Here is a 25,816-nt window from a genome sequence, read left to right on the forward strand (position 1 = left end):
TGGAGTTATATTGTGTTGTTTAAGTGTTCCCTTTATTTTTTTGAGCAGTATATATATATATATATATATATATATATATATATATATATATATATCCCCATAGTATCGAAGACACACTGGATGAAGTGTTTACTTTGAAGCCCTTGTAGTACATATATGGTATTAATGAGAAATTTATACTACCCTATATTGGACTTACCCAGTGGACTGTGTGCTGTTGGAGACCACTTTGAGGCTTGCTGCATTGCGAATAAGTTTATCCAACGTGGCCACAATCTGGGTGAATTTCGGTCGCAGGTTCCTTTCTTTCACCCAACAGTCCAACATAAGCTGGTGTAGAGCTGTGGGGCAATCCATGGGTGGGGGCAGCCGGTAGTCCTGCTCTACAGCATTTATCACCTTAGGAAGAACAAAATAAATATTGTCTTCTGTTTTTTATTACCAAACTGGTGTTGATACAAAATGACAGCATTGCAGAGATGCAGATCTTAAACTTGTCAAAAACTAGTACATGTCATGTGATACATATGACTTTGAAGATAAATGCGTGATTTTATTACTTGATTTAAATTCCAGCAGTGGTTGCAATATTTATTGGCACCCAGAAAATGTTAAAATATGTTTTAAAAGCTGGGATTTTAAAAGGTTCCTAATCAAAGAACTAATATCCGTACATGATATTGAGAAACTCAACTTTGTCTTTAATTTTAGTCAAATTGATTTCTTCAACAGTATCTTCACAGGTTTGCCGAAAAAGTCAATCAGACCACTGCAGCTGATCCAGAATGCTGCTTCTTGCGTTCTCACTAATACTAGGAAAATAGAGCACATCACCCAGTTCTACAGTCCTTACACTGGCTGCCTGTAGCTCAGAGAACAGACTTTACAATACACGTGTATTTACAAATTACTGAATACCTTAGCAACAAAGTATATCGAAGATTTGTTGGTCTTGTATCAGCCTTCCAGACCACTCAGGTTGTCTGGTTCAAGTCTATGCTGCCCCCCCCTCCAGAACCAGAACCAGAACCAAACCCAAAGAAGCAACCTTCAGTTTGTATGCTCCTCTCATCTGGAATAAACTTCCAGAAAACAACACAACTACTGAAACCTTTCAAAGCTAAAAACCCATTTATTTAGAGTTGCTTTGATTAATAACAACTGGAACATAATTGTTCCGTCATCATTTTATTTATTTTTTTTTGTAATGTAATGACTTTGCTTGTTTGTCGTTTGTCCTTTTAAATCATGTAACAACAGTTGTGTTGTGCACAAAAATGCCATGCCTTCCTAATTCCATTAAATATAGCAAGGTCTTCATGGCCTTTAGAAAAGAAGCAGGCCCACAACATCATAGATCCTCATCTATACTGTACCTGAGACTGAATGTTCTTCCTCATATTCATTCAAAGTCCTAAGATACTAGGAAACCTCATGCTTATATTTCTCAGATGGAAACTGGGTACCTAGCAAGGCTACTGTAAAACAATAACTTCTAGTCTGTGGAAACATGAAGTTCAAAATAAAACACTACTTTGAAATCTACATCAACCAGGCGTATGTCTGAGTTTGAACTTTACTGTGGAAAGCATCTAACAGTTGGTATGAAGATTTGCTGACCATGAGATGTCACTTATTGTTGCAGGTCCCCAAGAATAGAGTCTAAATAACATAGAATGACGTATCTAAATTAAAAAAAAACCTTATCAAGCTAACTTACATCTTGATTGCTCATGTCCCAATATGGCCTCTCACCATACGACATAACTTCCCACATGACTATGCCGTAGCTCCAGACATCACTGGCTGAGGTGAACTTCCTGTAGGCGATGGCTTCAGGTGCCGTCCAACGGATAGGGATTTTCCCTCCCTGTGGATATGCGAATGAGTATGTAAGCATGAAATACTGGAGGGATGGAGCACAGAGAGGCAGAATCACACACACACACAAGAGGGAAAGAGAGAGGGTGAGAAACAAAACTCCGAAGGGAGGTGTTAATGCACAACACATGGGTGCATGCCGTAGAACTCAAACACCCAAAACACACAAGGTTAGTCAACATTTAGACAGAAATGAGTACAAACACATGAAGCTTTGAGGATATTTATTGTGCTGCAAAATCTTTTTTTTTTCTTTTTTGCACAATGATTCAAAATCTTTTCATGCAAATTGATGACAAACTGAGTTGTTAGTGTGATGCCTGAGATCTAATACTTGCAGTGTTTCTTAAGGTAAAGAATATGTTTAAAATTTCATAATGCTGCGTCTTGAAAGCAGAAGATGTGACATTACTTGTTTGTTGTTGTTTTTTTTTTTGCCACATATAGCTCTAGGTGTTTTAGTCATTTTAGTTTTTTGTTTTGTCGAACATGATGTATATTCTTAAATTGATTTTTCAGTCAGGGTATTTCACAGGAAGAACAAAGGATTTTTATGTTTTATTATACAGTAAATATGAAAATCTAAATTAATGTAGTTTGGTTGTAGGATGTTATTGTTCCTTATAACTCAAATTTGATTGGAATGAAAAAAATGTTTCCAGGAAATCAGGTGGGATGTTTTGTTTTTCTTTTTTTCTCTCTCTCTGTTACGGTGGATCGTACTGGCAAGAACAGACAGAACAGTGAAGCAATGTGGGCATAGTCTGTTAATTCATGTGTAAAAGTTGCTGAAATCAAAACAATTAACAGACCGTTGTTAAAATTGTTACGTGTAACAACTTTAAACATTGATTTCAAACATACATTCACCTTGAAAACACCCAAACACGTAATGTGTACACTGACTCACCAGAGAGCTGGTGTAGGTGGGATCTGTGGGGTCGTCTTCGAGAAATCGAGACAGTCCAAAATCGGACACTTTACACACCAGATTGCTGTTGACCAGAATGTTGCGGGCAGCCAGGTCTCTGTGCACGTAGTTCATGTCAGACAAATATTTCATGCCTGCTGCGATGCCACGCAACATGCCAACCAACTGGATTACTGTGAACTGCCCGTCATTGAGCTGGTGAAGGGAAACAGAATGACACATTTTTAGTGGGATTGTGCATCAAAGCAATTCTTGGAATATTCCTCTCTTGTTTAACTTCTTATTTTGCTACATTTTTTTTATTTTCAGTTTGTCCTGCCTGCTTTGTTCATCTGCGATCATATCACATTGTAATTGTTTTTATTTTCCTGGCAACCTGTCCCTGACTCCCTTTGCTATATCTCTGTGTTTTGCTACTTTTTATCAGGCATTGCCTGATAGAATCATTGAAAAGTTATTTTGAGGCAGAGAGTCATTGAGAATTGAGCTCTTTGTAAAGGTCAGCAATAACACTAAAGCCTGATTTTTCAAATATCTAAGGGGGACAAAGCGGCTGACTTTAAACAGACCTTACAAGGCTCAAAAGAATGCAACATGAAAATAAAATATTACTGAGATCTGAATGGCCTTGTTTGTTTAGAAGGGGTGGCAAGTGATAAAATAAAAGGTTTGCTTTTCAGAAAGGGACTGCAGAGTGAGGCAGATGGATTACATCCACCAAGCAGTAAAAGGGTTAAGTGATATATCACTGGCTTAAAATCAAAATAGAAGTAAAAGAGTGGAAAGACAGAGAATCCATGTTGTTTAAAGTCTACTGTGAAGTTGTCAGAGTCGATAAGGATTTGAGGTTCCATGTCATATGGTAGTGATGATCCAATATGTTTTCTAAAGTTAGCAATCAATTAAATCATCCAGGAAATTGTAGAGCACTTAATATTTCTTGTGACTGACAAGCTGTACAGACACGCTGGTTTCATTTTCCTTCAGGGCTTGTGATATGGCCACAATCCTAAAGGTGCCACAATCTGGTAAAATTACCACAGTCTGCGAGACTAGCCGGCAAACTCACCTGACCTGAACCCAGTAGAAGTCTATCGGGTTTTGTCAAGAGGAAGATAATAGACAATAGACCAAACAATGCAAATCACCTGAAGATCACTATCAAATCAACCTGGGTTTCCATTACACCTCATCGGGTCTATGCCGATACACTGACGCGGTAATTCATGCAAAATAGAATTAGAATTAGTTTATGGCTGTTAAGCAATGTGTTGGTTTGTGGTTTTTTTCTTACCCTTAGAAAAGAGTCCAGGGCCCCATTTTCCATGAACTCGGTCACAATCATGACTGGCCGACTCTTGGTAACCACTCCCTCCAGTCGGATAATGTTGGGGTGGTCAAACTGGCCCATTATGGATGCTTCAGACAGGAAGTCTCGCCTCTGGCGATCAGTGTAGCCCACTTTTAGAGTCTTGATGGCCACAATGATTTCTCGGCGCCCAGGCAGCTTCAATCGACCTCGGCACACCTCCCCAAACTCTCCTGTGGGAGTCCAGGTGAGCCAGAAAAACAGCAAAAGAGGAAGAGGAGAGATGCAAGAGAGGCATGATGGAAGAGTGGAGGAGAGTGGGGGAAAAGAGGGGAGAGGGAACAGTTAACTGGTTAGAACCAAGGAGCCAGGGAAGGGCAGGAGGAAGGTTGAGGCATGGGCAACTGCAAGAGAAGCCAGGACTTAGGGCTAGTCTTTGAGGGATGGTGGTGGAATGGGAAATTTGCTACAAATTTTACTGTTAGACTAAACAATAACAAAAACATAGTGAATGACAGACTTGATGCTCACAAGTGGAAAGTTATGAAACATTAAAAACAAATTTGAAAATAAAATCAAACAGAGTGGATTAAGTTGGTAGGATATGTAAGGCCAAGGGATGGTGGGAATTGTGGATCAGGAAGGAGGTGCTAAGCTTCAGTGGGGCTGGAAAGACGGGAGCCGGACAAAGACATGGGTGGAGACAAAAGTTTCGGGGGTTTTGCGGTTGTGGACGATTTATGTTTAGATTCTACACCAAGCGTGTGCAAGAAAAATTAAATGAGAGTAACGTGTCAATGAGTGCAAAGGTCACACAGTGGAGGAAGTCAGAGAAGTGACAGCAAGGGGAATGGATGGATGGAGGGATTAAGGAAGGAATAAAGGAGAGGAAGGGGACAGGAAAGACAGGGAATGAGGGTTTGTCACTTTAGAGGCGAATGCTGGAAAGCGATGGGTTTCAAGTAGTAGCCTCAGCAGTAGAAGAACTGTCGTAGTAGTAGTAGTAGCAGCAGTAGTATTGGTAGTAGTAGAAGCAGTAGGAGGGGATTCCCATCTCTGCCATCACAACGTCCTCCATATTTTCTCAGATACATATGTTAAAAAAAATCAACCTCACACGGCATAGTCCTGCAGCTTTTAAGCAGAGATATTACTTTTAAATATGTCAAGTTCATAAATTAATTCACTGTCTACAACATCATGTAGGGAGTGGGGGCTTTTAAATTAAAGGAAAGACAACAACATGACGGAAAAGGTGGAAGTGGTCAAATCTAGGATCAAATACAGTGATTTAGTGGAACTTCTTTTCTTTAATTAAGAAGCTCTCAATATCATAAAAAGTGGAAAAGGATAAAGACGGTCCTGGACAAGAGACAATGAATTATATTGTCCCATGATAAGATAAATCCTTTGTTTTACCCTTTTATGGAAAAGGAAATAATTTTAATAAAACCTTCTGTTAAGTGTATTTTATGCTAATGTATAGTTCAAATTCAAATAATTTACCCTCAAATTGAAGTACGACTTATACAAACTGGTGTTTGTATCAGGCAAAATTCTTCTCTTCAGTAATAAGTCATGTCTGCATGAGGCTTGACATGTCTTGACATTATCCAAAATCTTGTTTCTGTGGTTTCAGAAATTCTTCATATTTCTGTTCTCATCATTGCTCTTGTTCCAGGATTGGGTCAATATCAGGAAAAGAGTAAAATGGTTATCCATTTTACAAAAGGTCTTCATACGCCTGTATATTTGCATGGCATGTAAAGGTGCAAGAACTGTGAGTCACACTAACTTAAGTCAGACAGAATTAATAATTACTTCAAAATAAAGGGTTTGGGTGCTGGAGATAATTCTAAGACTGGGAGAGGGATCCTAAAAGGTGACAAGTGTGGCAGGGGTGGGAGGAAGAAGAGGACTAACGATGAGTTGAGTGAAAGTACCGCTTGGTGTGAAGTCCTCTAACGGTATGGCCTGGAGGTGACTAGCAGTCTTCCCCCTGTAGCTCAGGAGCTTTGGTGGGTTACCTGCGCCAATGACCTCCTCGATCTTCACGCAGGACACGTCAATCTCCTTGGCAAACTCTCGTACTGCTTCATTGGGATCCTCATAGGTGAAGGGGTCAATGTAGACCTTCATTCCCGGCGTTACTATTGGGGATTCAGTAGCAAGAACAGGAAAGTGAATCTATGCTGCCAAATAAAGTTTGATCAACAAATATCAAAGTAAGCCAGCTTACTTTATGGCTGTGCAAAACATCTAATGTCATGGGATGCTTTTGCAAGTGACTTACTGAAAGAGTTAATCAACAGCAAGGTGTACAAAAAGAAAGGGGATCTTAGCAAAGATACTTACTGTACTGCTGAAGTTTCTCTGTGTACTCTGATTCTGAACCATTTCTTTGTTTTCTGCAGAGAAAGATAAAAACACAAGTCACATGCACTGACTGGAATTCAAGTAATGGGAACAAACAAAGGCAACAAGAGATAACAGATCCCGACTAATTTCTGATCTTGATATGAGATGTTGTCATACTACTGCATGCTTTGGTAAAAATGTCCAGATTCTTTATCTGAGGGAAGGGATTCACCGACAAAGAATATGTCAGCAAAGTAGGAAAATGATTCATGTTTGGACACTCCGATTGTAAGTCTGAACAAAAGGATATCATACAATAAAGATGGCAATAAAGGAAGTAAAAGCTATTCACTCCGAGTTACACCGAAATGAGCAGCTAACATTAAAAAAACCCCAAACAGCAAGCTCAGCTGTTTGCTTTACTCGCCCTACAGACATCACACTTTTCCTCCCAATTTAATTTAATTCAACATGGGCTCTTACCCTCTAGGAGTTGTTCTTTCTTTGTATGTTTTTATTAGTCTGGTATTTTTTTCACATATGTGTTTCCAGTTTGTCTAACCTCACCATCCTGCATAGAACCTGTTTGCATTGCAAAAGGGGTGGGAACCACAGATAGGGGAGTGAGTTGTTGAAATTACATGTTAATGTGCTTCCTTTGTTGTCTAACCAGTAATCGGGGAAAAAAAAAATACCCAATGGTGATTTGCATCTCATTTCAATTTCTAATTTTGTTCTGTTGTGTGCAAGAGCTACGTGTTCCGTATTATTACTATTTTGTCCTTCTTCTTCTTCTTCAGGGGCAGTCAGAGCTGTGGCTAAGACCCTGAGAGAGACACAATGTGGTGGTGTTAAAATAGAAGAGAGCGAAGGCAGAATGAAAGAGGAGGGGAGGGGGGATCAGGGAGATTATTATTCAGTCTAGCATGACCAATGCCCACGCTTGTCAGCCGCTGCCTGAACTGGCTTGCAGAGGGAGCTCAGTGGGCGCCAGTCAGATATGGGTGCCAGTCGTTCACACGTACGCATTCACTCACGCGTTGTATTTGCTACTTGACAAAGGAGTGGTGTGCGGATAAATGAGTGCAGTTAGACCCAGCTGATGCAGAATCAGATGTTTTGAAAGGTGTGAGTAGCCATTCACATCCTCCTAGTCAGTTGGGAGCATCTGGGTTCCTTGTGGTTAGGTATTTGCACAGTTGATTTTGAGTGCTGAGCTATGAGTGCAGGCCTATCAAGCTCAACAGCTGCTATCACAAGCAGCATCCAATAGGCACAGCAGCATTTTGGACAAAGCTGTTTACTATTCAGAGATACAGAGGGCTAATCTGGCATTCAGTAGCCTCACAGGTGGCCCAGCAGTCCACTGAGACTGCTCTGCGGTTGTTTGGAGGACATGCCAACAAAGTTGACATTTGAAGCAGTTTTTCTTTTCTCACAGTTGGAAAAAAAAATGCACAACTGTTAGTTTATATTTGAAGAAGTGTCTTAATGCATTATTTATTGATATCCTCTTCAAGTTACTCTTTAAAGTGTTATAGTCTTACCTAAGACAGACAATGCCAATGACCACAACTGCAATGATGAAGACCAAGGCTGCTGTGATGGATCCAACGATGAGTGGCAGCTGTTCCTGCCACGACTTTGGTGGGTCGGCTATAGGTGTAAATTGGAGAACACTGTTAGCCCTCTGGGGTGGAACAGATCGAAATCTGAGACTAACAACAAACAAAAAAAAGAAGAAGTTTGTGTGTTACATACTTTGCAGATTGGTGCTGAAGTCCGCTGGGCTACTATAACGGCCATAACCAGCCACTGTTCTGGCCCGGACTTGAACCACATATGGTGTACCAGCCTTAAGACCCTCAATGCGGGCGTTGCTCCTTTGAGCAGTCATGGTGTGGGCAATGGCTTCACCTTGATCCTGTATAAACAAAGATGAGTGAAGAAAATTATATACAACATTAAACCTATTTCTTTATTGTCCCCCTGTTGTTAAATAATGTTAATCTAGCAGCTGGGGAAGTAGAAAAGAATTAGGGACTAATACCAGGCAGTAATTTAACACAGTATTACAGGGCAACGAAATGCTCTGTGATAAGAGGAGTTCGCTAGTCTTCTAACAAATCAAGGCTTTTTTTCATACGTGATATGAAAAAAAGCTTTGTCATATCATTTCTGACTAAGACATTTTTTTTATATCAGTTTTGACTAAGAACTGCATGTTTCTGTGTTTAACACCAAAGTATGGCTCCAGCTACCGAATCAATGACCTTTGCTGGTCCAAAGCAAATCTCTCAAGAAATTACAATCTTGGCGATATTGGAGATTGTACCTATGTCATCATTTCATAACTTTGTAGGTCAGTATTTTCATAACCAACCTTCGCTAGATATGAAAATGGAGGTGTTGAATGTTATAAATTGACCATCTGTCAGTTCATATCAGCCTTTTGAAAGTTTCATACCTGCTTTGAGAACCAGTTATTAAACGTGTTTTTTCTGTTCTGTATGGGATGAGTTTTGTTTATATCAATCAACTGACCCAAGAAAGATCTTTAGTTAACTACTGGACATACTGTGTCATTAAAAATTTATGGAAAATACTACACAATTAAATAATTAATATATCTGTAAAATTTGAGGAATGTTTTTTTGACATAACTAATGAAATTATTAGAGATTTACTGACACTATTGCTTACCTTCTCGTGGTACTTTATCTCATAATCCAGAATGATTCCATTGGGTTTTTCTGGAGGAAGCCAGGAGAGACTCATTGTGCTTGCTGTGGCTGCCATTAAATGGACTGTGGGGACTGCAGAGGGTGCTGCATTGGGGCAAACAGTACAGGGAAACCTGGTTTAATGATTATGTCCTGTTCATTCTTTCAAAATTCCAAGCCTTTGTCTGTCTCTCTATGTAATCCAAACACATCTAATGTTGTGAGGTTTGTGAAATGCTGCTGACACTAGTTTGCATACGGAACCCATCCCAGCTAAATGCTAACATTTTATGTCTCACACTGCTTGACTGATGCAAAAAGAATCAAACAGTAGAAATGTGCAAACATTTCTCAAACATATCATAATAATTCCCTTTTATTAATCAGGCAAGGCTGGGTTAGAAAAGCCAATGCAAATTCTGTACATATATACATATTTCCCAATTACAAACACAAGCACGGTTTGATGGGCATATAGTTTGGGATATATGAAGAGAACTCCATCAACTACTTTATAAAACTTAATAAATACAGCGGTACTAGTTTTTAAACATCATTCCAGAAAGCACAAAAGACAGTGCCACTCCTCCCACTTGAGCTTTTCATACCTTTTTTGGATCTACCAACATCCAAGCACTATATGCCTTCTCAGACTTTCTAAGTTCTGTCTTGTTCTGTAGCTCTGACTCACTTTTCTATTACTACATTTGTCTCTTGGCTTCCACTATCAATCTCTAGTGGCACCTTTCCTCCATAAGAAACTTCAGGCCTTTTTTCTTTGAGCACACAATCATTCTCACTGTTTTGTTAACGCTTCCTTAGATCCATCCAGTTTGCCCTCCCCACCCTCTATATTTTCAGTCCACCCTTGTGTTTTTGACCTAGAGAGTCTTCTGTTTCTCTCACTATCGTTCGTCCCCAAAACACTAACGTTGCCTAAGTCCTTTCCTCTCTACCCAACCCAATTTATTTCTTCTCTTTATGTCTCTCTTTCTATAACAGAAGACAATACTTCCTAGGGAGGGCCCCTGACTACTTTGGTGGAAGGATTAGAGGCCCTCCACTGGGGAAGCATGTAGCAGTAACCATGGAGGTAGCCTCTGAGGCTTATCACCACCCTTGTTATTTATTTTGGTTCTTAAAAGGGGAATCCACATGCCGGGATAGTCATGGGACATCACAAATGGATAATCTTATCAAAGTTGATGCTCTCTTGCCCTGTTCTACTGCTCTGCAACTTATGCACTATGCAAGGACAGTCAACTCTGTCATCCTACTGCCAGACCTCCATATAAAACAATGAGGTCTCTCACATGGGGGTCTGCAAGACCTTTGGGTCTGACACCCACAAAAGCATTCCAAAAGCATCTTTTAGGGGCATGCACACAAGGTTAGAGGTGAGGAGGACATGGCCATGGATCGAAGAGAAAGGGGCTGAATCAAAGCATAATCTGTGCTGTTGTCTGAGCCTAGCCAGAGCAAATTTAACATAGGGGCTAAACACATCCAAGCCACAACTTAAGAGCCCTGGGAGAGTCTCAACAAAGAGACTGCTCTTAAGAGCTAAGGTACTGAGTAAACTCAAGATCTCTGAATTTTATTGAGGTCATATACGGTACAATAAACTTTGAAAAAATTTTGAAATAAAAAAAATTGTTGATTCTTGACGACTAATAGCTAATAAAAAGAATGTGCTGCAAGCTGATGCTTGCTTCCAAATCGTCTGCATGCAAAATTGCTTAATCTCAGCCAAAATTACTATGGTGGCCTATTTACTGTTGTTGCTGTAAGATGAAGAAGCAGTGGGTTGAAACCAGTGGGCAGTTAAAACACTAAAGGTTTAATACACTGCTGAGCTGCTTCTATTTGAAGCCATTTTAGAAGACAGCATGCTGTGGGTGTGTGAAAAGGGTCCCTTTCAATGCTCATTCAACAACACCTTCCTTCTCAGCCTTTTTCATTTTACTTAGCGAATATGTAACATACTCCCACATGAATACAATAATTATTTTTTCAGACGTTGAAAGTTCTGACTGCCTGCAAGATCAATATTGATCTCTGCCAGGTAAGTGCGAGGTTGGATATATGTACCCACCAGCCTGGTTTGTGGTGATGTTCACTGCAGCAAACTGAGGCGTATAGGGGCTCTTGTTGGACACACCATTGAGCGCCTGGATCTCAAAGCTATACTGCGTGTGGGCTTGGAGGTTGCGAACTGTCACACGGCGTTGCGTCAGGCCCAGGTGGCGTGGAGAAATGTCTACATTGTCATCACATCGTGAACACATCCCTCGCTCAGGGAGGCACTTTTTGCAGATGACGCTGTAGAAGACGTCCTCGCGGCCACCCATATCCCGAGGTTCGCTCCATTCTAGCAGCAGCAATGTTTCGTTAACGCTCGAGATGACACTGCGTGGGGCCGATGGAACAGCTGTGAAAGCGAGGTAAAGGCGTGGATGAGTTGAGGAAAATTGCTTGGGAATGAGATCGAATTTAATCTCCATGCACAATAGGTGTAAAAAATTGTCTTGGTAACAGTACAGAGGAATCTTGACAATAGACAGTTCTATTGTGGTACAAAGAATACACATCATTACACATACACATACATGTTCATTACTGCCAGCTGCTTTCAGCACAATTCATGACCCAATAATTTCCCTGGTGCTGTGCTATTAGTACATTTTTCATGAATTAACTAGAGGATTTTTTTTTTTCTTTTCAACTTGCAAGAGACTGTTCCAGCAGTTCTTCAGAAAAAAGGAGGACACAAGTTAAAATCTGAATGACATGCTTATTTCCACTGTGTCTGAGTGTGTGTGTAAAGTGCTGCAGGGAAAGGGTAAGACAAACTATTGGCAGAGTCTTGGCAATTCTTATCCAATTAACAGAGTGTTATCTCACACTGCACTGTGGGAGAATGAGACCCCTACCCCTCAGCAGCGGGAGAAAAAAAGAAATTTTCACTCTTCATTATTTGACTGAATTTTCACCCACATTTGCATGTTTGTGTTTAATGAAGATGCAGCTAGAGGGGAAAAAACGCACCACTTTCTGCAGGTCGAGGGACAATAATGCCACTCATTCACAGAGATTACAAGCAGATGGCAGAGGGAGAGCTAAGACGATAAAGGTCTGGTAATGTTGCGAAAGTAAGGAGTCTTGTTTGACATTAGAGGGACATGATGGGAATGTTTTCTTCAGAGGTTTTATCAGCTACTGAAAACACAATTCAAACAGGAAACCTGAGTGAACATTTACTATACCCCTACCCCTGAAAAAATATGCCTTGTGATCAGAACCTCCCTCAGTATCTGGAACACTTGAAAAAAGGCTTTACTTACTGGTGCACGGGGAGTCTGGAGTATCTGTGTCAGAGCGATAATAACCATTTCGACAGGAACAAATGATGGCTGCTCCAGAGGTGGCTCGACTATTGGCTGGGCAGGGAAAACAGGAGCCATCCCCTTGTTTGGACTTGAAGGAGCCAGAGCTGCAAGCTGAAAGTAACGGATGAAAAAAATGAGATGAGACAAAAAGTGTTAATAGCAATGCACAGTTGCCCTTACAGGTTTTATCTGAGAAACTGTTTATTGTACAAATGTATGGCATCTGGGATATATTGCACAGCAAGTGGCTAAGCATATGACAAAGAGTTGGGACAAAGTTGTTGCTTTGCAAGTCCCAAGTAAGCCTCAAGTCTTTCCACCTAAGTCACAAGTCAAGTTCCAAGTAAACACATGAAAGTTCTGAGCCAAGTTGAAGTCTTAAACTTTTATTTTAGCGTATTAAGCAAGTAATTTATCCAAAACCTGCAATAATTAGTAATTTTAATATTCCTAAAATGTGTTTGAAACATGTATTCAAACTGCTCCAGAACAGCAAGAGGAGCTAAAACGCAAAAACAGCAGAAAATCAGTGCAGGTAATTGTGACCCATAATTATACTAAAAAACTTCAGCAGATTTTCTTAATACATGGCTGTATGGGTAACATCAAATAATTAAAGTTACTAATCAAACTATTTATTTAGTTGTGTAGAAACTAGCTTTGATATCAAACATTTTTTTAGACATGATTATAGGGCTGCTGTCTGCCAACTTGGATGCCCAGAGACTTGCTGTGCACACATTATACTTAGAGGAAATCTTTCAATTGAATAAGGAAAATGCTGGTAATGTTACCATGTAATTTCACTATTGCAAGCTTAGCACATTGCAGGCCTAACCATCTGATTAAAAAACAATCTTATCTTTTTTGGGTTTACATCCGAGTTAGAACCTTTTAAAACTCCACAACTAAATTGGTGAGCAATATAATTGTTAAGACAATTAACAATTAAGACAGCATTAACCATACATTGGGATCTTTATTTTAAATGTAAATGTTTAAATGAAATTAGATGTTATTGTCTCGTATATTTTATATTCACAGATTCATTCATTTTAATTCTAGCTTCGTTCTTGTTCTTGAGTTAGTTGTGCGGTTATGAGAAGTTTCTGTAAACTGTGTAGTAATTATTACAGCTAATGTTACCTAATTCTAAAACTTGAAAAGTGACACTATGACATATGTAGAGGATGTACAGAGGATCCTCTGTATTGTCTTAATTTAAGAAAAAAAAAATCCATTATGACTTCAGGCTACTTTAGCAGCAAAAGGGGAATTAACACACATTATGTATCAGGCAGTATGTCATAATTTGTACATGGGCTTTACCTTACCAGTTAAATGTTTGTGCTGCTTGTAAATAAAATGAAACTACACAATGTTTATAACTCCACATTGTGAAAAAGTGTCACTGTCATGTATTGATGTCAACACAATTTTCTCAGAACAAGAATAATGCCTTTTTAATTTTTTTTAATTTTGGGGAACAACCTTTCACAGAGTTCTAGCTAAACTGATTGTTGATAAACTGATGTCTCATTAATCTGAAAACATTGCTATCCTTTGGAAAAATCCTATCTCCATTTATAGTGGCCGTTTGGAAGTTTATAACACTGCTGATAAGTAACAGATGTGGAGTGTAACCATAACAGTGGCATTGCAATCCAGAATCCTTCGGTGGGCTTCATATCTTTCATAAACTGTCTTCATAAAAGATGAATGAGCTTGCCGCCGTGCTTAATAAAAGAAGACAGAAGCAGGCATGGCAGGAAGAGTTTACTAGGGCCTGTTGATTAGCTGACCCACTGGTGCGGTGGTCGTCAATGTCAAGGACACACTGCAAAGTTTGTCCTTCTGGATGATGATTAGCATTTAGCTTCTGTGTGGTGAATTTATATCTCCTGCTGGGAAAAAAAAGCCTGGAAGTCACATCAACCCAAGACCTGCAAGGGTAGCAGAACGCTCCTGTTGTTCTTTTGCTTAAAAGCTTCAATATTGGCTAGAAACTGCCAGTTGGCTGCACTATGTACACTATCACTAAGTGTATTTGTTCTTCCAGCATTAATCAGAGTCATCCACACTCCTGGCTACCAGGAAGTGCTGCTTGATACACGGATAAGAAATGCCCACCAGTTACACCAGGTTATAGAACAACCTCTTCGATTGGTATCATGACCTCTGTAAGTTCATTTAGGTTCACCTAGCAAAACAGCAAACTACAAGAAATTTCCCAACAGTGGATGAAATATTAGTTCTTGAACACGTTGGGTTTGACCAGATGTATTGAGTGGATTTCCATTAAAACAGGCTATTTTTCATTTTCATGAAAAAGGTTAAAAGTGCTGATCAATCACTAAGGGGTCATCCTATTCCTTTCATCCATTTTTCCCTTAGAGGATCTATTAAAAAGGGAAGCAGAAAGACAGACAAGTAGTAGAGCAAAAGGAGGGGGATGGAGGCATAAAAATGCTAATCCTTTAACCCCCCACACCCCCATATCCTTTCTGCACTCCCCTGTGTCTTACCTTCTCATGCAGAACATAGAGCTTAAGGAACTGATTAGAATGTATGCTGAAATTGGAAAGTGTGAGGCATGAAGAAAGTAAAGAATATTGGGGAGTGAAAAATTTGCCACAAAAAAGGCTCATCGATTAATATTAATGCTGACATCCCAACTGTATCTCTGGTGGCTTATTAATGAGAGCAGCAGCCTTCAGATTAGGAGGGAATGGTTGAAGTAAGTACTTTCACGGGGAAAAGGATTCACCCCCTGTTGGAACATGGACAGAAAAGCTAAAAAGGGTGTATGAACTGTAAAAAGATGACGACAAATGAGTGCGAAGTCACAAAGTGGTAAAGGAGGAAAAATAAAGCACACCTGAGAAAAGGTGACATAAAATAAAGAGAAAGGGGGATGTACCCCTAATGGTTTTCAGTGATTAAGAAATGCTTCATCAGGGCCAGTCACTGGAGTTTAACCTTGAACTGTCACGTGTAAACAACAATGCTATGTTTTGGATTTTTTTTTCTGCTCTTATTTTCTTGCACAGACACTCTCTCAGGTGAGAATGTAATTTCAGAACCTGTCAGCATAAGGTCTTCAAGATTTCCATGCCTCATCATGAGCATGGGTACTGAAGAAATGATCTTCTTGGCCTCATCTGTCTCTTCTGAGAGGAAGGATGAGCCTCTAAAACCAAGGGAGTCCAACCCCCACAAAGCGAACATGCAAAGACATCATGAAATCAGCCTTAGGTGATCAATAACGCAGCCTGCCCCTGTCCCTCTGCTTCAGTCTTTTTCTGCTTTCTCCATTTGACCTACTCACTCTGAGCCCAATTTTACGCCTCATAGCCATCAACACACGCAAACAGTTTCCATTTATCCTTCATTCTTCTCCTGCTGTCACCTGCACTCTGGTTCAGACGAGATCATGCTGTTAAAGTTCACCTCTAGCTCAACCTCTTTTTGAAAGTGTCATGTTTTCCACTCGACCAGAAACCATCGGGATCCGAGCTTCCACAAACAGACAGCATCAGCTGCATTACCATTCTGCTGTCAGCACCCAGCTGCAAAGCAAAACCGAGGTCAGAGAAGTGGAAAGCCTCCAGCTGACAATGCCGAAAAGTCTTTCATTCTGCCCAGTAATCACTGTATTAAGGTGTCCAATATTGAGGCAGTTACCTCACTGACAATTATGTGGCAAATTATATCATTTAATCTATAGCCACCACGATTCAGCCTCAGTCTTTTGAACATTATCTTGAGAACTAATGCTTCCAGGAAGTTTATTTTGACCTGCTCAAAGCCAAATTACTTTTCTGAAGCTCCATTACTATCTTTGAAAAAGCTAAAAGCAAGGGGGGAAAAAAATCACTGGCAGGTCATTATGTAGAGCTTGAACCACAGATTTCCTGATGAGGAATGTTTAGACTCCAAATCCACATCAAACAAAGAAACGTTTTTAATCCACTACCATAAACAGTGGGTAACAGAATCCTCAACTGACTTGAGGTATTTGTAGTGAAAACACTCACCTTGACACTGGGTATCCTTCATGGCTGGTTCAAAACCAGCTGCACATGTGCATGCTCCTACAGGAACCATCCACTCTCCATCTCCGTTGCAGTAGAGCTTCAGTGGCACCGAGACCTCTAGGGCATTGGGGACACAAGTTCCTGGAGCAATAACCAATGAGGTTGCCTCGGCTCCCGTTGCCGTTTCTGGGAAAACTGCAAAGTTGGCAATTGTGGTGGAGCACTTTTTGTAAAACACCCTCACTGAGATAAGTGACATGCAAGCACCAAGGTCCTGGAAGGCCAAGTAGAACCCAGCTTTGGAAAGTGGCCCAAAACTTCTGACCTTTGTGTTTACCCGTCCAGACTCGAGCATTGAGAAGCTCTCATCTGGGGCAATAGTGTCCACTTTCACATAAGGGTTCTCCATCCAGAAAGGGCTGGTGGCGGTGGCTGAGTCTGAGTCAGACTCATAGTAGAAAAGGTTGAAGGTCTCCTTGCAGGAACCCGGTATGTTGGGAATGCTGTTACAGTCACGAACTGTGAATTTCATCTCTACGTAAACACGCAGTACGTCTTTTCGCGGGATGAAGTCACTACGTAGCCAGTTGTTCTGGTTGAGTTCTCGTACATTGCAGACTTGGTATGTCCGGATGGGATTCATGGCATCATCGTAGCCACTCACCTCTTCCCACTAAACGAGAGAACAGAAAAAAGACGTAAATAATTAACAAAGAGGCTTTACATGTTTCTTGACATGTCGGGCAGCTAATTAATTTAATTTGTGACACTATTTAGAGCTTTCATTCAACTTTGATGAGGTACACTAATTAATATTTTATAGAAGGCAAACTGTAGAAGTAATGTTGTAAAAGTACGGGGCTTGTAGCTGGAATGTTTTCATTCATATTTTAACTTCCACTCGCTTCCTCTCAACGTAATGTGCCTTTCATCTCTGATTAGTGTGGCAAAAAGCCAGGGACAAGAACTGCAAATTTATCACAATTACAGCAACCTGTCACCTCCTCACCACAGAACCAGCACAGCATGTTTACCTCATATCTGTTTGGAAGTAGCAGCAGCCACATTGCTTCACAACCAATTACGCTTCAATTATGGAGCAATGACTGCAACGTCCTCTAATAACGACTGGAAAAAAGGCATTACTTAACCTTCATGCTTTTTTTTGTTTTCACAGACCTCTACAACTTTCAGTGCTACTACATTGCCCTGGGGAGTATTTATGTGAGATAAATTAGAATAAAAATTAGAAACTTTGATTACCGGTTTTAATGGATGAATAGAAGCAATCTCTATGACACTTTGCTGTAAAAGCAAGAAGTCTAAAGTACGTTTCACCCCTGAATGAAGCCACACACTTAAATCATTTAATTTCAAACAGCAGTTCCTGCGTGTGTAATACATGTGTGGTTGCTTTGGGCTATGCTACCCTACACCTCTCCATTACACAAAGAGTTGAGCACATTAATTTTCTTAGCTAAGTCTGGTAAGTTTATTTGCCTGGCAAATTCAAAATGCAGTCCCACAGTGTTCCACACAACACACAAAAATATATCAAACAATTTGAAGAACAAAGTGAAGCTATGTAAAGAGACAACAAAGAAAAAGTTCAGACTGGGCTTAAATTTAATGCAAATTTAATTTCTATTCATACAACACCTACGCACATTTACTTGTACAGTAGTGTAGATCCCCAAACATTCCAGATTTGATTATCCACCTGCCCTAAATGTCTTTCACCAGATTAGCTAAACATGCATTTGCCATAGCTTCTAGTTTAATCTTTTTTTCCACCGGGGCTGTCCAAAAATCTCAAAAATATGAATGTATTTGTCAAAGTTTTCTTTTATGTGAATGCTCTTTCGTAAGAATAACTTGTTGTAACTTATTGTAAGAATAAGGCAGCTTTGTAAGAATAAGTTGTAAAGACAGCTTGTTTATTCTCTCTCAGACAATAGAATCTAGTTGAGAAACAAAAAACTATATTTTTCATTGGCTGTCTAATGTGATGTACGTCTAATGTTCCTCTGATCGGTTGAGCAGATCTTTGATGCAGATGGAAGTTTAACTTCCCAAAAGGAGAAATGAGAAAAACACAATTTAACTTTTCCTTAGAACTTGAGGTTTTCTGCAACTCAAAACTTGCTAACAGACACCACTTTGTTGCTTAGAGCCTGATGTTTCACTTTGATCGGTGAGTATCTTAATTAGGGCTGTGATATGGATGTGGTGGAGACAAGGCTATTCATCTAGGACCCTGGTGGCCATGAGGCAGTGAGGGGGAGAATGGGTGTAGTTGGGTAGTGGCATTAAAACGATGGCTCAAGAAGGAAGAAGCGACCGGAGGGAATCAATAATCACCACCTGGGTCAATGGGATGGCTGAAAGCATGAAGTGTCAATGGGTATTTAGTTCGGAGTAATAAATCACCCTTGCAAAAAACCAATGCAGCCAAGTGTTTGTAGGCGTGTGTATAAATTTGGCTGCTTTTTTTTAAGGGCTTAGCGCGAGCCTGTCTCCCTGAGCTCATTCTTGTTCTGTGTGGATGTTTGATTGTATACGAAGCTAGCCGTGCACGTTTAGATAGAGAGCGATCCCCTTCCCTAAGACATGCACCAGTGGACAAATGCTCTAAGTGCCTGCTGCTTACCAAGCATGAATAAATTAGCCAGGTTCTGTGAAACGGCCCAAGATTCTTGGCATTGACTCTCATCAAGATGAATTGTGCAAAATTGGCAATCCACTGTATAGTTTTTGTGTCCTCTCCAATCAAGGCTTTGAGTTTTACTGTCATAACACACTGAACAACATGCAAGTAATGTAGAATACCAGTTCTTGAAGCCATAATGGAGCTTGGGAATAATATTTTGGAATGTTTTGCAAAGACAAGCTGTTGATATAAACAGAATAGTGTTGTGCATATACCTGTAAATACTCACGAATAATTATTTTGTATTACTCAAAGGTGAGGATAGCAATATTTCTGGAGTGTTTCTAATATGCTACTGCTTTCAAGTTGCTGTTATGACTTTTGTTTATCAAAAATATGCTGAAAGTCACTTACAAAGCCCAATAAGCACATCCATGCAAAGGTAATTGAATTAATTGTAACTGCTACTTTTTTAAATAACCACTAGCTATAAAGTAGGAGTATTATGCACATCTCTTTTAAGATTCACAATATTAAATCCTTGAAACTCTATGGGAAAGTAAAACCTTTTTTTCTAATAAAAACTATTCTAATTTTGCTTGTTTTATTTTAACGCGTAACTCTCCTGGCTGAATATTGTCACAATGATATAGTTGCTTTTACAACTCCTGGCAACAACTGTTTTTTATTTTTATTTTTTTTACTTTATTTTTTTTTTGTCCACACCAAATCATTACTGAAAAAACATCTGAAAGTATTAATAGTGAGCACGATTGGACTGAGAAAGATGAGATTAGTGCTGTAACTGATTATCCAAAGAAATTCAAAAGCAATATGTTGCTTATAAGTGAGGTGTTTTGTGTTCATACTTTAAAACTTTTCTGGCTCATTCATGAGTTTAGAACTCGACTGTCTCTTTGTGATTGAGGTTTTTTTTAAAAATGTTTTTCCTTTTTGATCCCATGATTATGCACATTTTTTTATTATGATTTTGATTCTATAAAAGTTGTTTTCATGGGATTTATGTACATTATCACAAAAATCCTCAAGACACTCTCAATGTGCTTTGTGAAAAAGCAGTTACACATTCATAATTAATAATCAGTTATTACAAGCAGTGAGGAGCGAAGGGATTTACGGTTGTTTTGGACATAAGAGCTTAGTGTGACTCACAGATAATAACAATGTTCTGCAAGACCGAACAGTTTAATGCACTTTGGGTTTTATTGACTAAAGATGCTCTTTTACATGTTGACTGTTGTAGTAATATTTGCTTAAATGGCTCCCCTTTTTCTTTTATTAGATATTACAAATAATCTCACATTTAGTCCAGTAATTGTAGAAGAAAAGAGCATTCTTCTTTTTCAGCTTAGTTACTTACTATCTCTTGAAATGTAAAATGCATTCAAAGATTTTATGAAAGCTTTGTAGCATGTTTTCATTAGGCATCGACCATTTTATAATATCACGTTACACCAACATTTTGAGAAGTTACAATTTTATAAACAGCTAAAATTCTTTTTCATAAAAAAGGGTGATCTAAACTGAGGGTAGAGGGCCTTTTCCAGCCCTTGGAAGGGTTCCTGTGGCCCCCCGAGGAAAAGTAAAAAAAAAAAACACAAATTCTTTCTTCCATTTCAGTTTAATTTTAAATACAGGAGCTATTGTAATTAACTGAAAACCTGTTGTTTACTAAAACTGATTTTTAAGACAGTTTTAGGACGTTGGGATAGATTTTAAAATGTGCTCTTTGCATGCAGCCTCTTTGCATGCAGCTTCTTTGTGCAATTACTACCTTAAGAATAGTCATTACAATAAATTCACAAGCCAACTCGGAATAATAGTTGTGAAAAAGCCCTGTGGGTACTGCTTCAAATCTGACAGCCTTGCAAAAGTGGAAATCCCCCTTTATCTTTCATCTAGCTTTTGGACAAGTCTACACACAATAAACGATGGCTGCAATGATTTGAAAGTAACTAAGAAAATACACAAAGACAAAGATGGGTCATGAAGTTGCAAACATTGGACACAAAAGTGTATCACACACCATCACACAGCAGTAAAGCAGAGTACATGGCGTGACTGGAAAATACTAATTCTGAAGACAGGGACAGAAATGAAACAATTTAATAAGAAGCATGCACAGTCTGTTCCTAGAAATGAGTTATGTGAAGATGAGCAAAGCATGCTTCTTCTGTGGTTATATTTTGTTGGCTTTATTTCTATGTTGTTTCCTGTCACTTGAAGTAACACAGAGATGTTCTCATTTAGTTTTATTTTCTTTCTATCTTTTAAGTTTGATTTTCTCCTCTCTGCCAATGTTTTACTTCCTCTTTCATGTTTGTTCCCCATCAGAAAGGTCATGTCACAACACAAAAATAAACAATGAAATACATGCAATCCATTGTCCATTATTACAGATGGACGGAAAGAACAACAATTGGACTGATGCTTGAATTTTTTTTAAATGGCAAACTAAAGAAAAGCACAAAAATAGATAGATAGACAGATAGTAGTAGTTCTGTCAGTTTCCTGATAAATAATCAAAGAAAATGTCAAAGGAGAATATTTCTTCTATTTTTTGGCTGAATATTTGTGGTATAGGGGATACAAAATATGTCACTGTGTGCTTATCTATTGAAGAGAACGAACTGATGAAATTATACTGAAATAGAGGCCTTTTATCATGCCTGTCCTGTAGTGGTGGCAGGATCTTTGCAGCACTATAGCTTAAGAAGTAGAAGGATAAGGAAAGATGGAAGAAGGAGAAGTAGAAAAAAGCGGAAGTAGAAAGGTCATGACAGGCCGAGAGGGGATTTGGCCCCTGATTGCTTACAGCTGAGGTGGCTAATGTGTCTGCCTTCGTCAGCTGCTAGGTAGCAGAAAGACAAAAAGGCAGAAGGAGTGTGGACTGCTAAGAACAGCTAAGGAAGGATCTCGGTGCCAGTTTTGTTAGAGAGACAATAAAATATATATTGGGTCCACCTTTGAAAACACAAGCTGCAGAGGACTGCATAAAAGTAAAAGGAGGAGTGTTGGCAACCTTTGAAGCAAAGCTGAGGAGAGGTCAAGATTTTATGCTCCTACTTGGCTCTTTGTGATCACCACATGGGAATGCAAGAATAGGCTGTCACTGGCATTTTGTGTGTGGGGTAAATGTTGAAGTGGGGATGTGCATCGGTTCAAACTAAACCTATTTCAGCATTCAAAGAACTATCCAATGGCCACATTTTCAGGTGCCTTAAGAAAAATTATTGAGAAAAAAGAAACACGTGAGACTGGGCAGCTAACTTAAATTGAATTGAAGCAAATATTCTTCCTAATCATTAAATGCATATCCCAACGAAGATTATTAAGACAACTTTATGAGTCACTTTAAGTTGATGTACAGCTGACCTAAGCATTTTCCAACTCGTGGGCCCATTTGCTTTTTTGGATGTCTTCTTGATTGAAGAGAACGAACTGATATCATAAAAATGATATCATAAAAATTTGATATCAAATGGGTTTTGAAATTAAGCTAAAAGTTTCCAATAAAAAACATCTTTTATTTTAACAGTCATATATTTTCTTATTTCAGAAGCTACAACAGAGACATATCTAAATTTTGCAGGACTCTTGCCATCAAGGCCTGGAGTTGGACACCTGTTCTCTATAGTGATTAATAGCATTTAGACTAAGCTCACGCTTAAAAAAAACATACAATTATAAACAAGACTTCTAAAATAATTTACGTTAAGTACCTATGACATTTATCCTTAAAGATGAGTAAAATTATCTTTAATTTTAAAGATAATTTTATCTTTAAAATATAGATTTTATCCTTAAAGATTTTAATCATCTTTAAGGATATCATCCTTAAAGATGTCCCCCATCAGACGTTGATGGGGGACACTGAGCTGGATATCATCCTTAAAGATGATATCCAGGATAAATGTCATAGGTACTTAATGTGAATTACAAGTATGTATTCAATAATAAAACTATTTTTGTTACTTTATTGTACTTTTACCCAAAGGTTGTACTTAGTTCTCATGAATTAGTACTTGATTAAAAAAAAAAACATACAATTATAAACAAGACTTCTAAAATAATTTACGTTAAGTACCTATAACATTTATCCTTAAAGATGATTAAAATTATACCTATATTTTATTATTGAATACATACTTGTAAACAAATTGCGTTTGCCCAAGGCTTGGCCCTAAACAGCTGTCACTATCATGCCCACACCACCCTCTGGTTCCAGGAGTGAAGAGATTGATGATCCAAACTTACCCCGGTCTCAGGGTGTGCAGTCCACGCTAACTCCGTCGTGGCCCACTTTGTGTCCATCAGTGTCTCTGTAAATTGGAGGAAGAAAGAAGGCATTTAGGTCAGACAAAGAAGAAGAGAGTAGGTCAATAGAACTTTCAGTGGTTTTACAACAACGTCATAAAAATTGTAAAAGAGTTTCAAGCAACAGATAAGAGGCTTTGACTGGCACCGTTCTCAGATAACTGCGAGAATAACTGAACAGTTGGATACATTTTCAGCACATTCAGTCCAATTAAACTAACGCAGAACATTGTGTGCTTTCCTGTATGTAACAAGAACGAAGAGAAAGACAGAAATAGAAGTGTCTGATCAGCGAGGTATTGTGTAAAATCTTATTGTAGATTCTCATATGGCTAATTAGTCCCAATTAGACGGTTGTTTTAAACAAGGCGGCAAAACTCAAAGAGAAGTTGTTTTTGTTTCACACAGGGCACTTACACGCATACACACACGCCCACGCACACACACCCCCACACGCACACACACATACAGTAAGCAGCATGCTGTAAAACTCCTGCAAGATACACAACCCAACAGAAGGCTTGAATGGAGCGAGAGGTAATAAAGTTTAGAGCCACAAAGAAGGAGATTGTGGGGGATACAGAGGTCAGAAAACTTCAATCACATATCACTTTGTGTCAATAACTGGGTGTGGACACACTTCAGGTTAAGCTAATTTTTTAACATCTATCTCTTGGCAAACTCAAATACACTCACACATACAAAGGACTAAACAAAATGGTGGACCTCTGTGGCAAATCCCTTCTTTTCCTGCTGACTTTCCACTCTAATTTCTACTGGCAACGAGCTACCGGCTTTGTTAGAAAAGGGAAGGAAGGCTATAAATGTCGGTTCTTTTACTACCTGACGCTCTAGGCACAGTGTGCAGCCACAGTTATTATCTCAACCGCCACGCTGTTCTACATGATGGTAAAAGATGATGAAACAGCATGCAGAAAAAAGTGTGCTTGTCCTGTATCTGTTCATTTAAAAGAAATGTAAGGTTCATTTCACTAATGAGGTTTCAAGGAATAGGCCTGAAAAAAGTTTTTTTTTTAGATGCTATCTTTCTCTTAATCTGGTTTTTCCTAATAATTTTACTTCACTTGGTGAGGGGATAGGGAATAAAACTCATGTTCAAAATCCATTGTCACGACTTTAAATGCTATGGTGACCAGAATAGGATGATTTTACACTTGGCTGACTTGGATCAGTAACAAACACAAAAAAAACGATCATTTTCCCCTGAATGTCAGTCTTACAGGAACTACTCTTTAGTGTGGAAGTTATTACTGAGTGATGAAGACAGAGCTATTTTTAATCTTATTGAGGTTTTCGAAAAAGTCAAACTATGCATAAAAATTGCTAGAGGAGGGAGAGGTGAGCAAAAACTGAGCTGGTATACTGTGAATGTCCCATTTAAGGTTTGGTTGCATTTATTATTTTAGGAAAATATACACAGAGACTATTGTTTACAGTTTGTAAAGATATTGCAGTACTTATGGTAAATGAGAAACTAAAATTCTAAAGACGATTTAAACTGTGAGCAATGTTGTTACTTTGTCATTATCTTGATGTAGTCTAAATAAAAAATGATCGATTCACAGACAGTCTGCTTGAGGCTCTTTCATAGTCTCAATAAATAAATTACTCTTTTTTGTTCCAGTATTAAAATAAGTTGGACATAAGTTATTTATTGTTAAATGGTCTTATGGAAATATAACTCACTACAGAAAAATCAGAGTGAGTAATAGTCTCTCTTAGGTGAGATAAAAAAGTAAGTCAGATAAACTGCAATTAATTTGAGATTTGTTTTATTTACAGATGCTTTTGCTGCACAATGTGCAGCAGTATTTCAGTGTTTTTGTAGATATGAAGTCCTTCAGAGTAAGCTCTGTAATCTTTGAATGTTTTTAAAAAAGCATCGGTTTGTTTTCTGGAACACTTTTATTATTAAAACATGTCAAAGTTGTACAAATTTGCTGATCAGAAATTGGATTAAAAATCTATAACATTTCTGATTATAACCCAAATTTCTCCCATTTCACCATATATTTGCTATCACAATTGATGCACTTAGGAAGACTGGCTATCACAAACACTGAGCTCCTGATGAATTATGGCTAAATCTTAAAATGGCATGTTCCTCAGGGGAAAGAATTCTTGTAGACTTTTACCCCAGCACACAGAGTGACAGTGTGCCTGACATGCACATTACACT

At 38.8% G+C, this 25,816-nt stretch overlaps 1 protein-coding gene across 10 annotated transcripts in view; it reads right to left on the minus strand.

Moving 5' to 3' along the window:
- ephb3b (eph receptor B3b) overlaps window positions 1-25,816 on the minus strand; it is a 66,093-nt gene that overhangs the window by 10,232 nt on the left and 30,045 nt on the right. For 2 of the 10 annotated variants that reach the window (XM_008406819.3, XM_008406815.3), the window contains exons 2-14: window positions 23,557-23,621; window positions 16,629-17,301; window positions 12,547-12,702; window positions 11,298-11,633; window positions 9,183-9,307; window positions 8,241-8,403; window positions 8,027-8,135; window positions 6,477-6,529; window positions 6,065-6,283; window positions 4,107-4,354; window positions 2,792-3,007; window positions 1,721-1,906; window positions 200-399 (exon numbers count right to left, since the gene is read on the minus strand). In XM_008406819.3, the coding sequence (XP_008405041.1) occupies window positions 200-399; window positions 1,721-1,906; window positions 2,792-3,007; window positions 4,107-4,354; window positions 6,065-6,283; window positions 6,477-6,529; window positions 8,027-8,135; window positions 8,241-8,403; window positions 9,183-9,307; window positions 11,298-11,633; window positions 12,547-12,702; window positions 16,629-17,301; window positions 23,557-23,621 (2,749 nt within the window). The other 8 variants (XM_017304460.2, XM_017304459.2, XM_017304457.2 and 5 more) reach the window with 7 other exon arrangements.

The sequence above is a fragment of the Poecilia reticulata genome, chromosome 4 (assembly GCF_904066995.2).
Source record: "Poecilia reticulata chromosome 4, P_reticulata-male-v2, whole genome shotgun sequence".
NCBI lineage: Eukaryota > Metazoa > Chordata > Actinopteri > Cyprinodontiformes > Poeciliidae > Poecilia > Poecilia reticulata.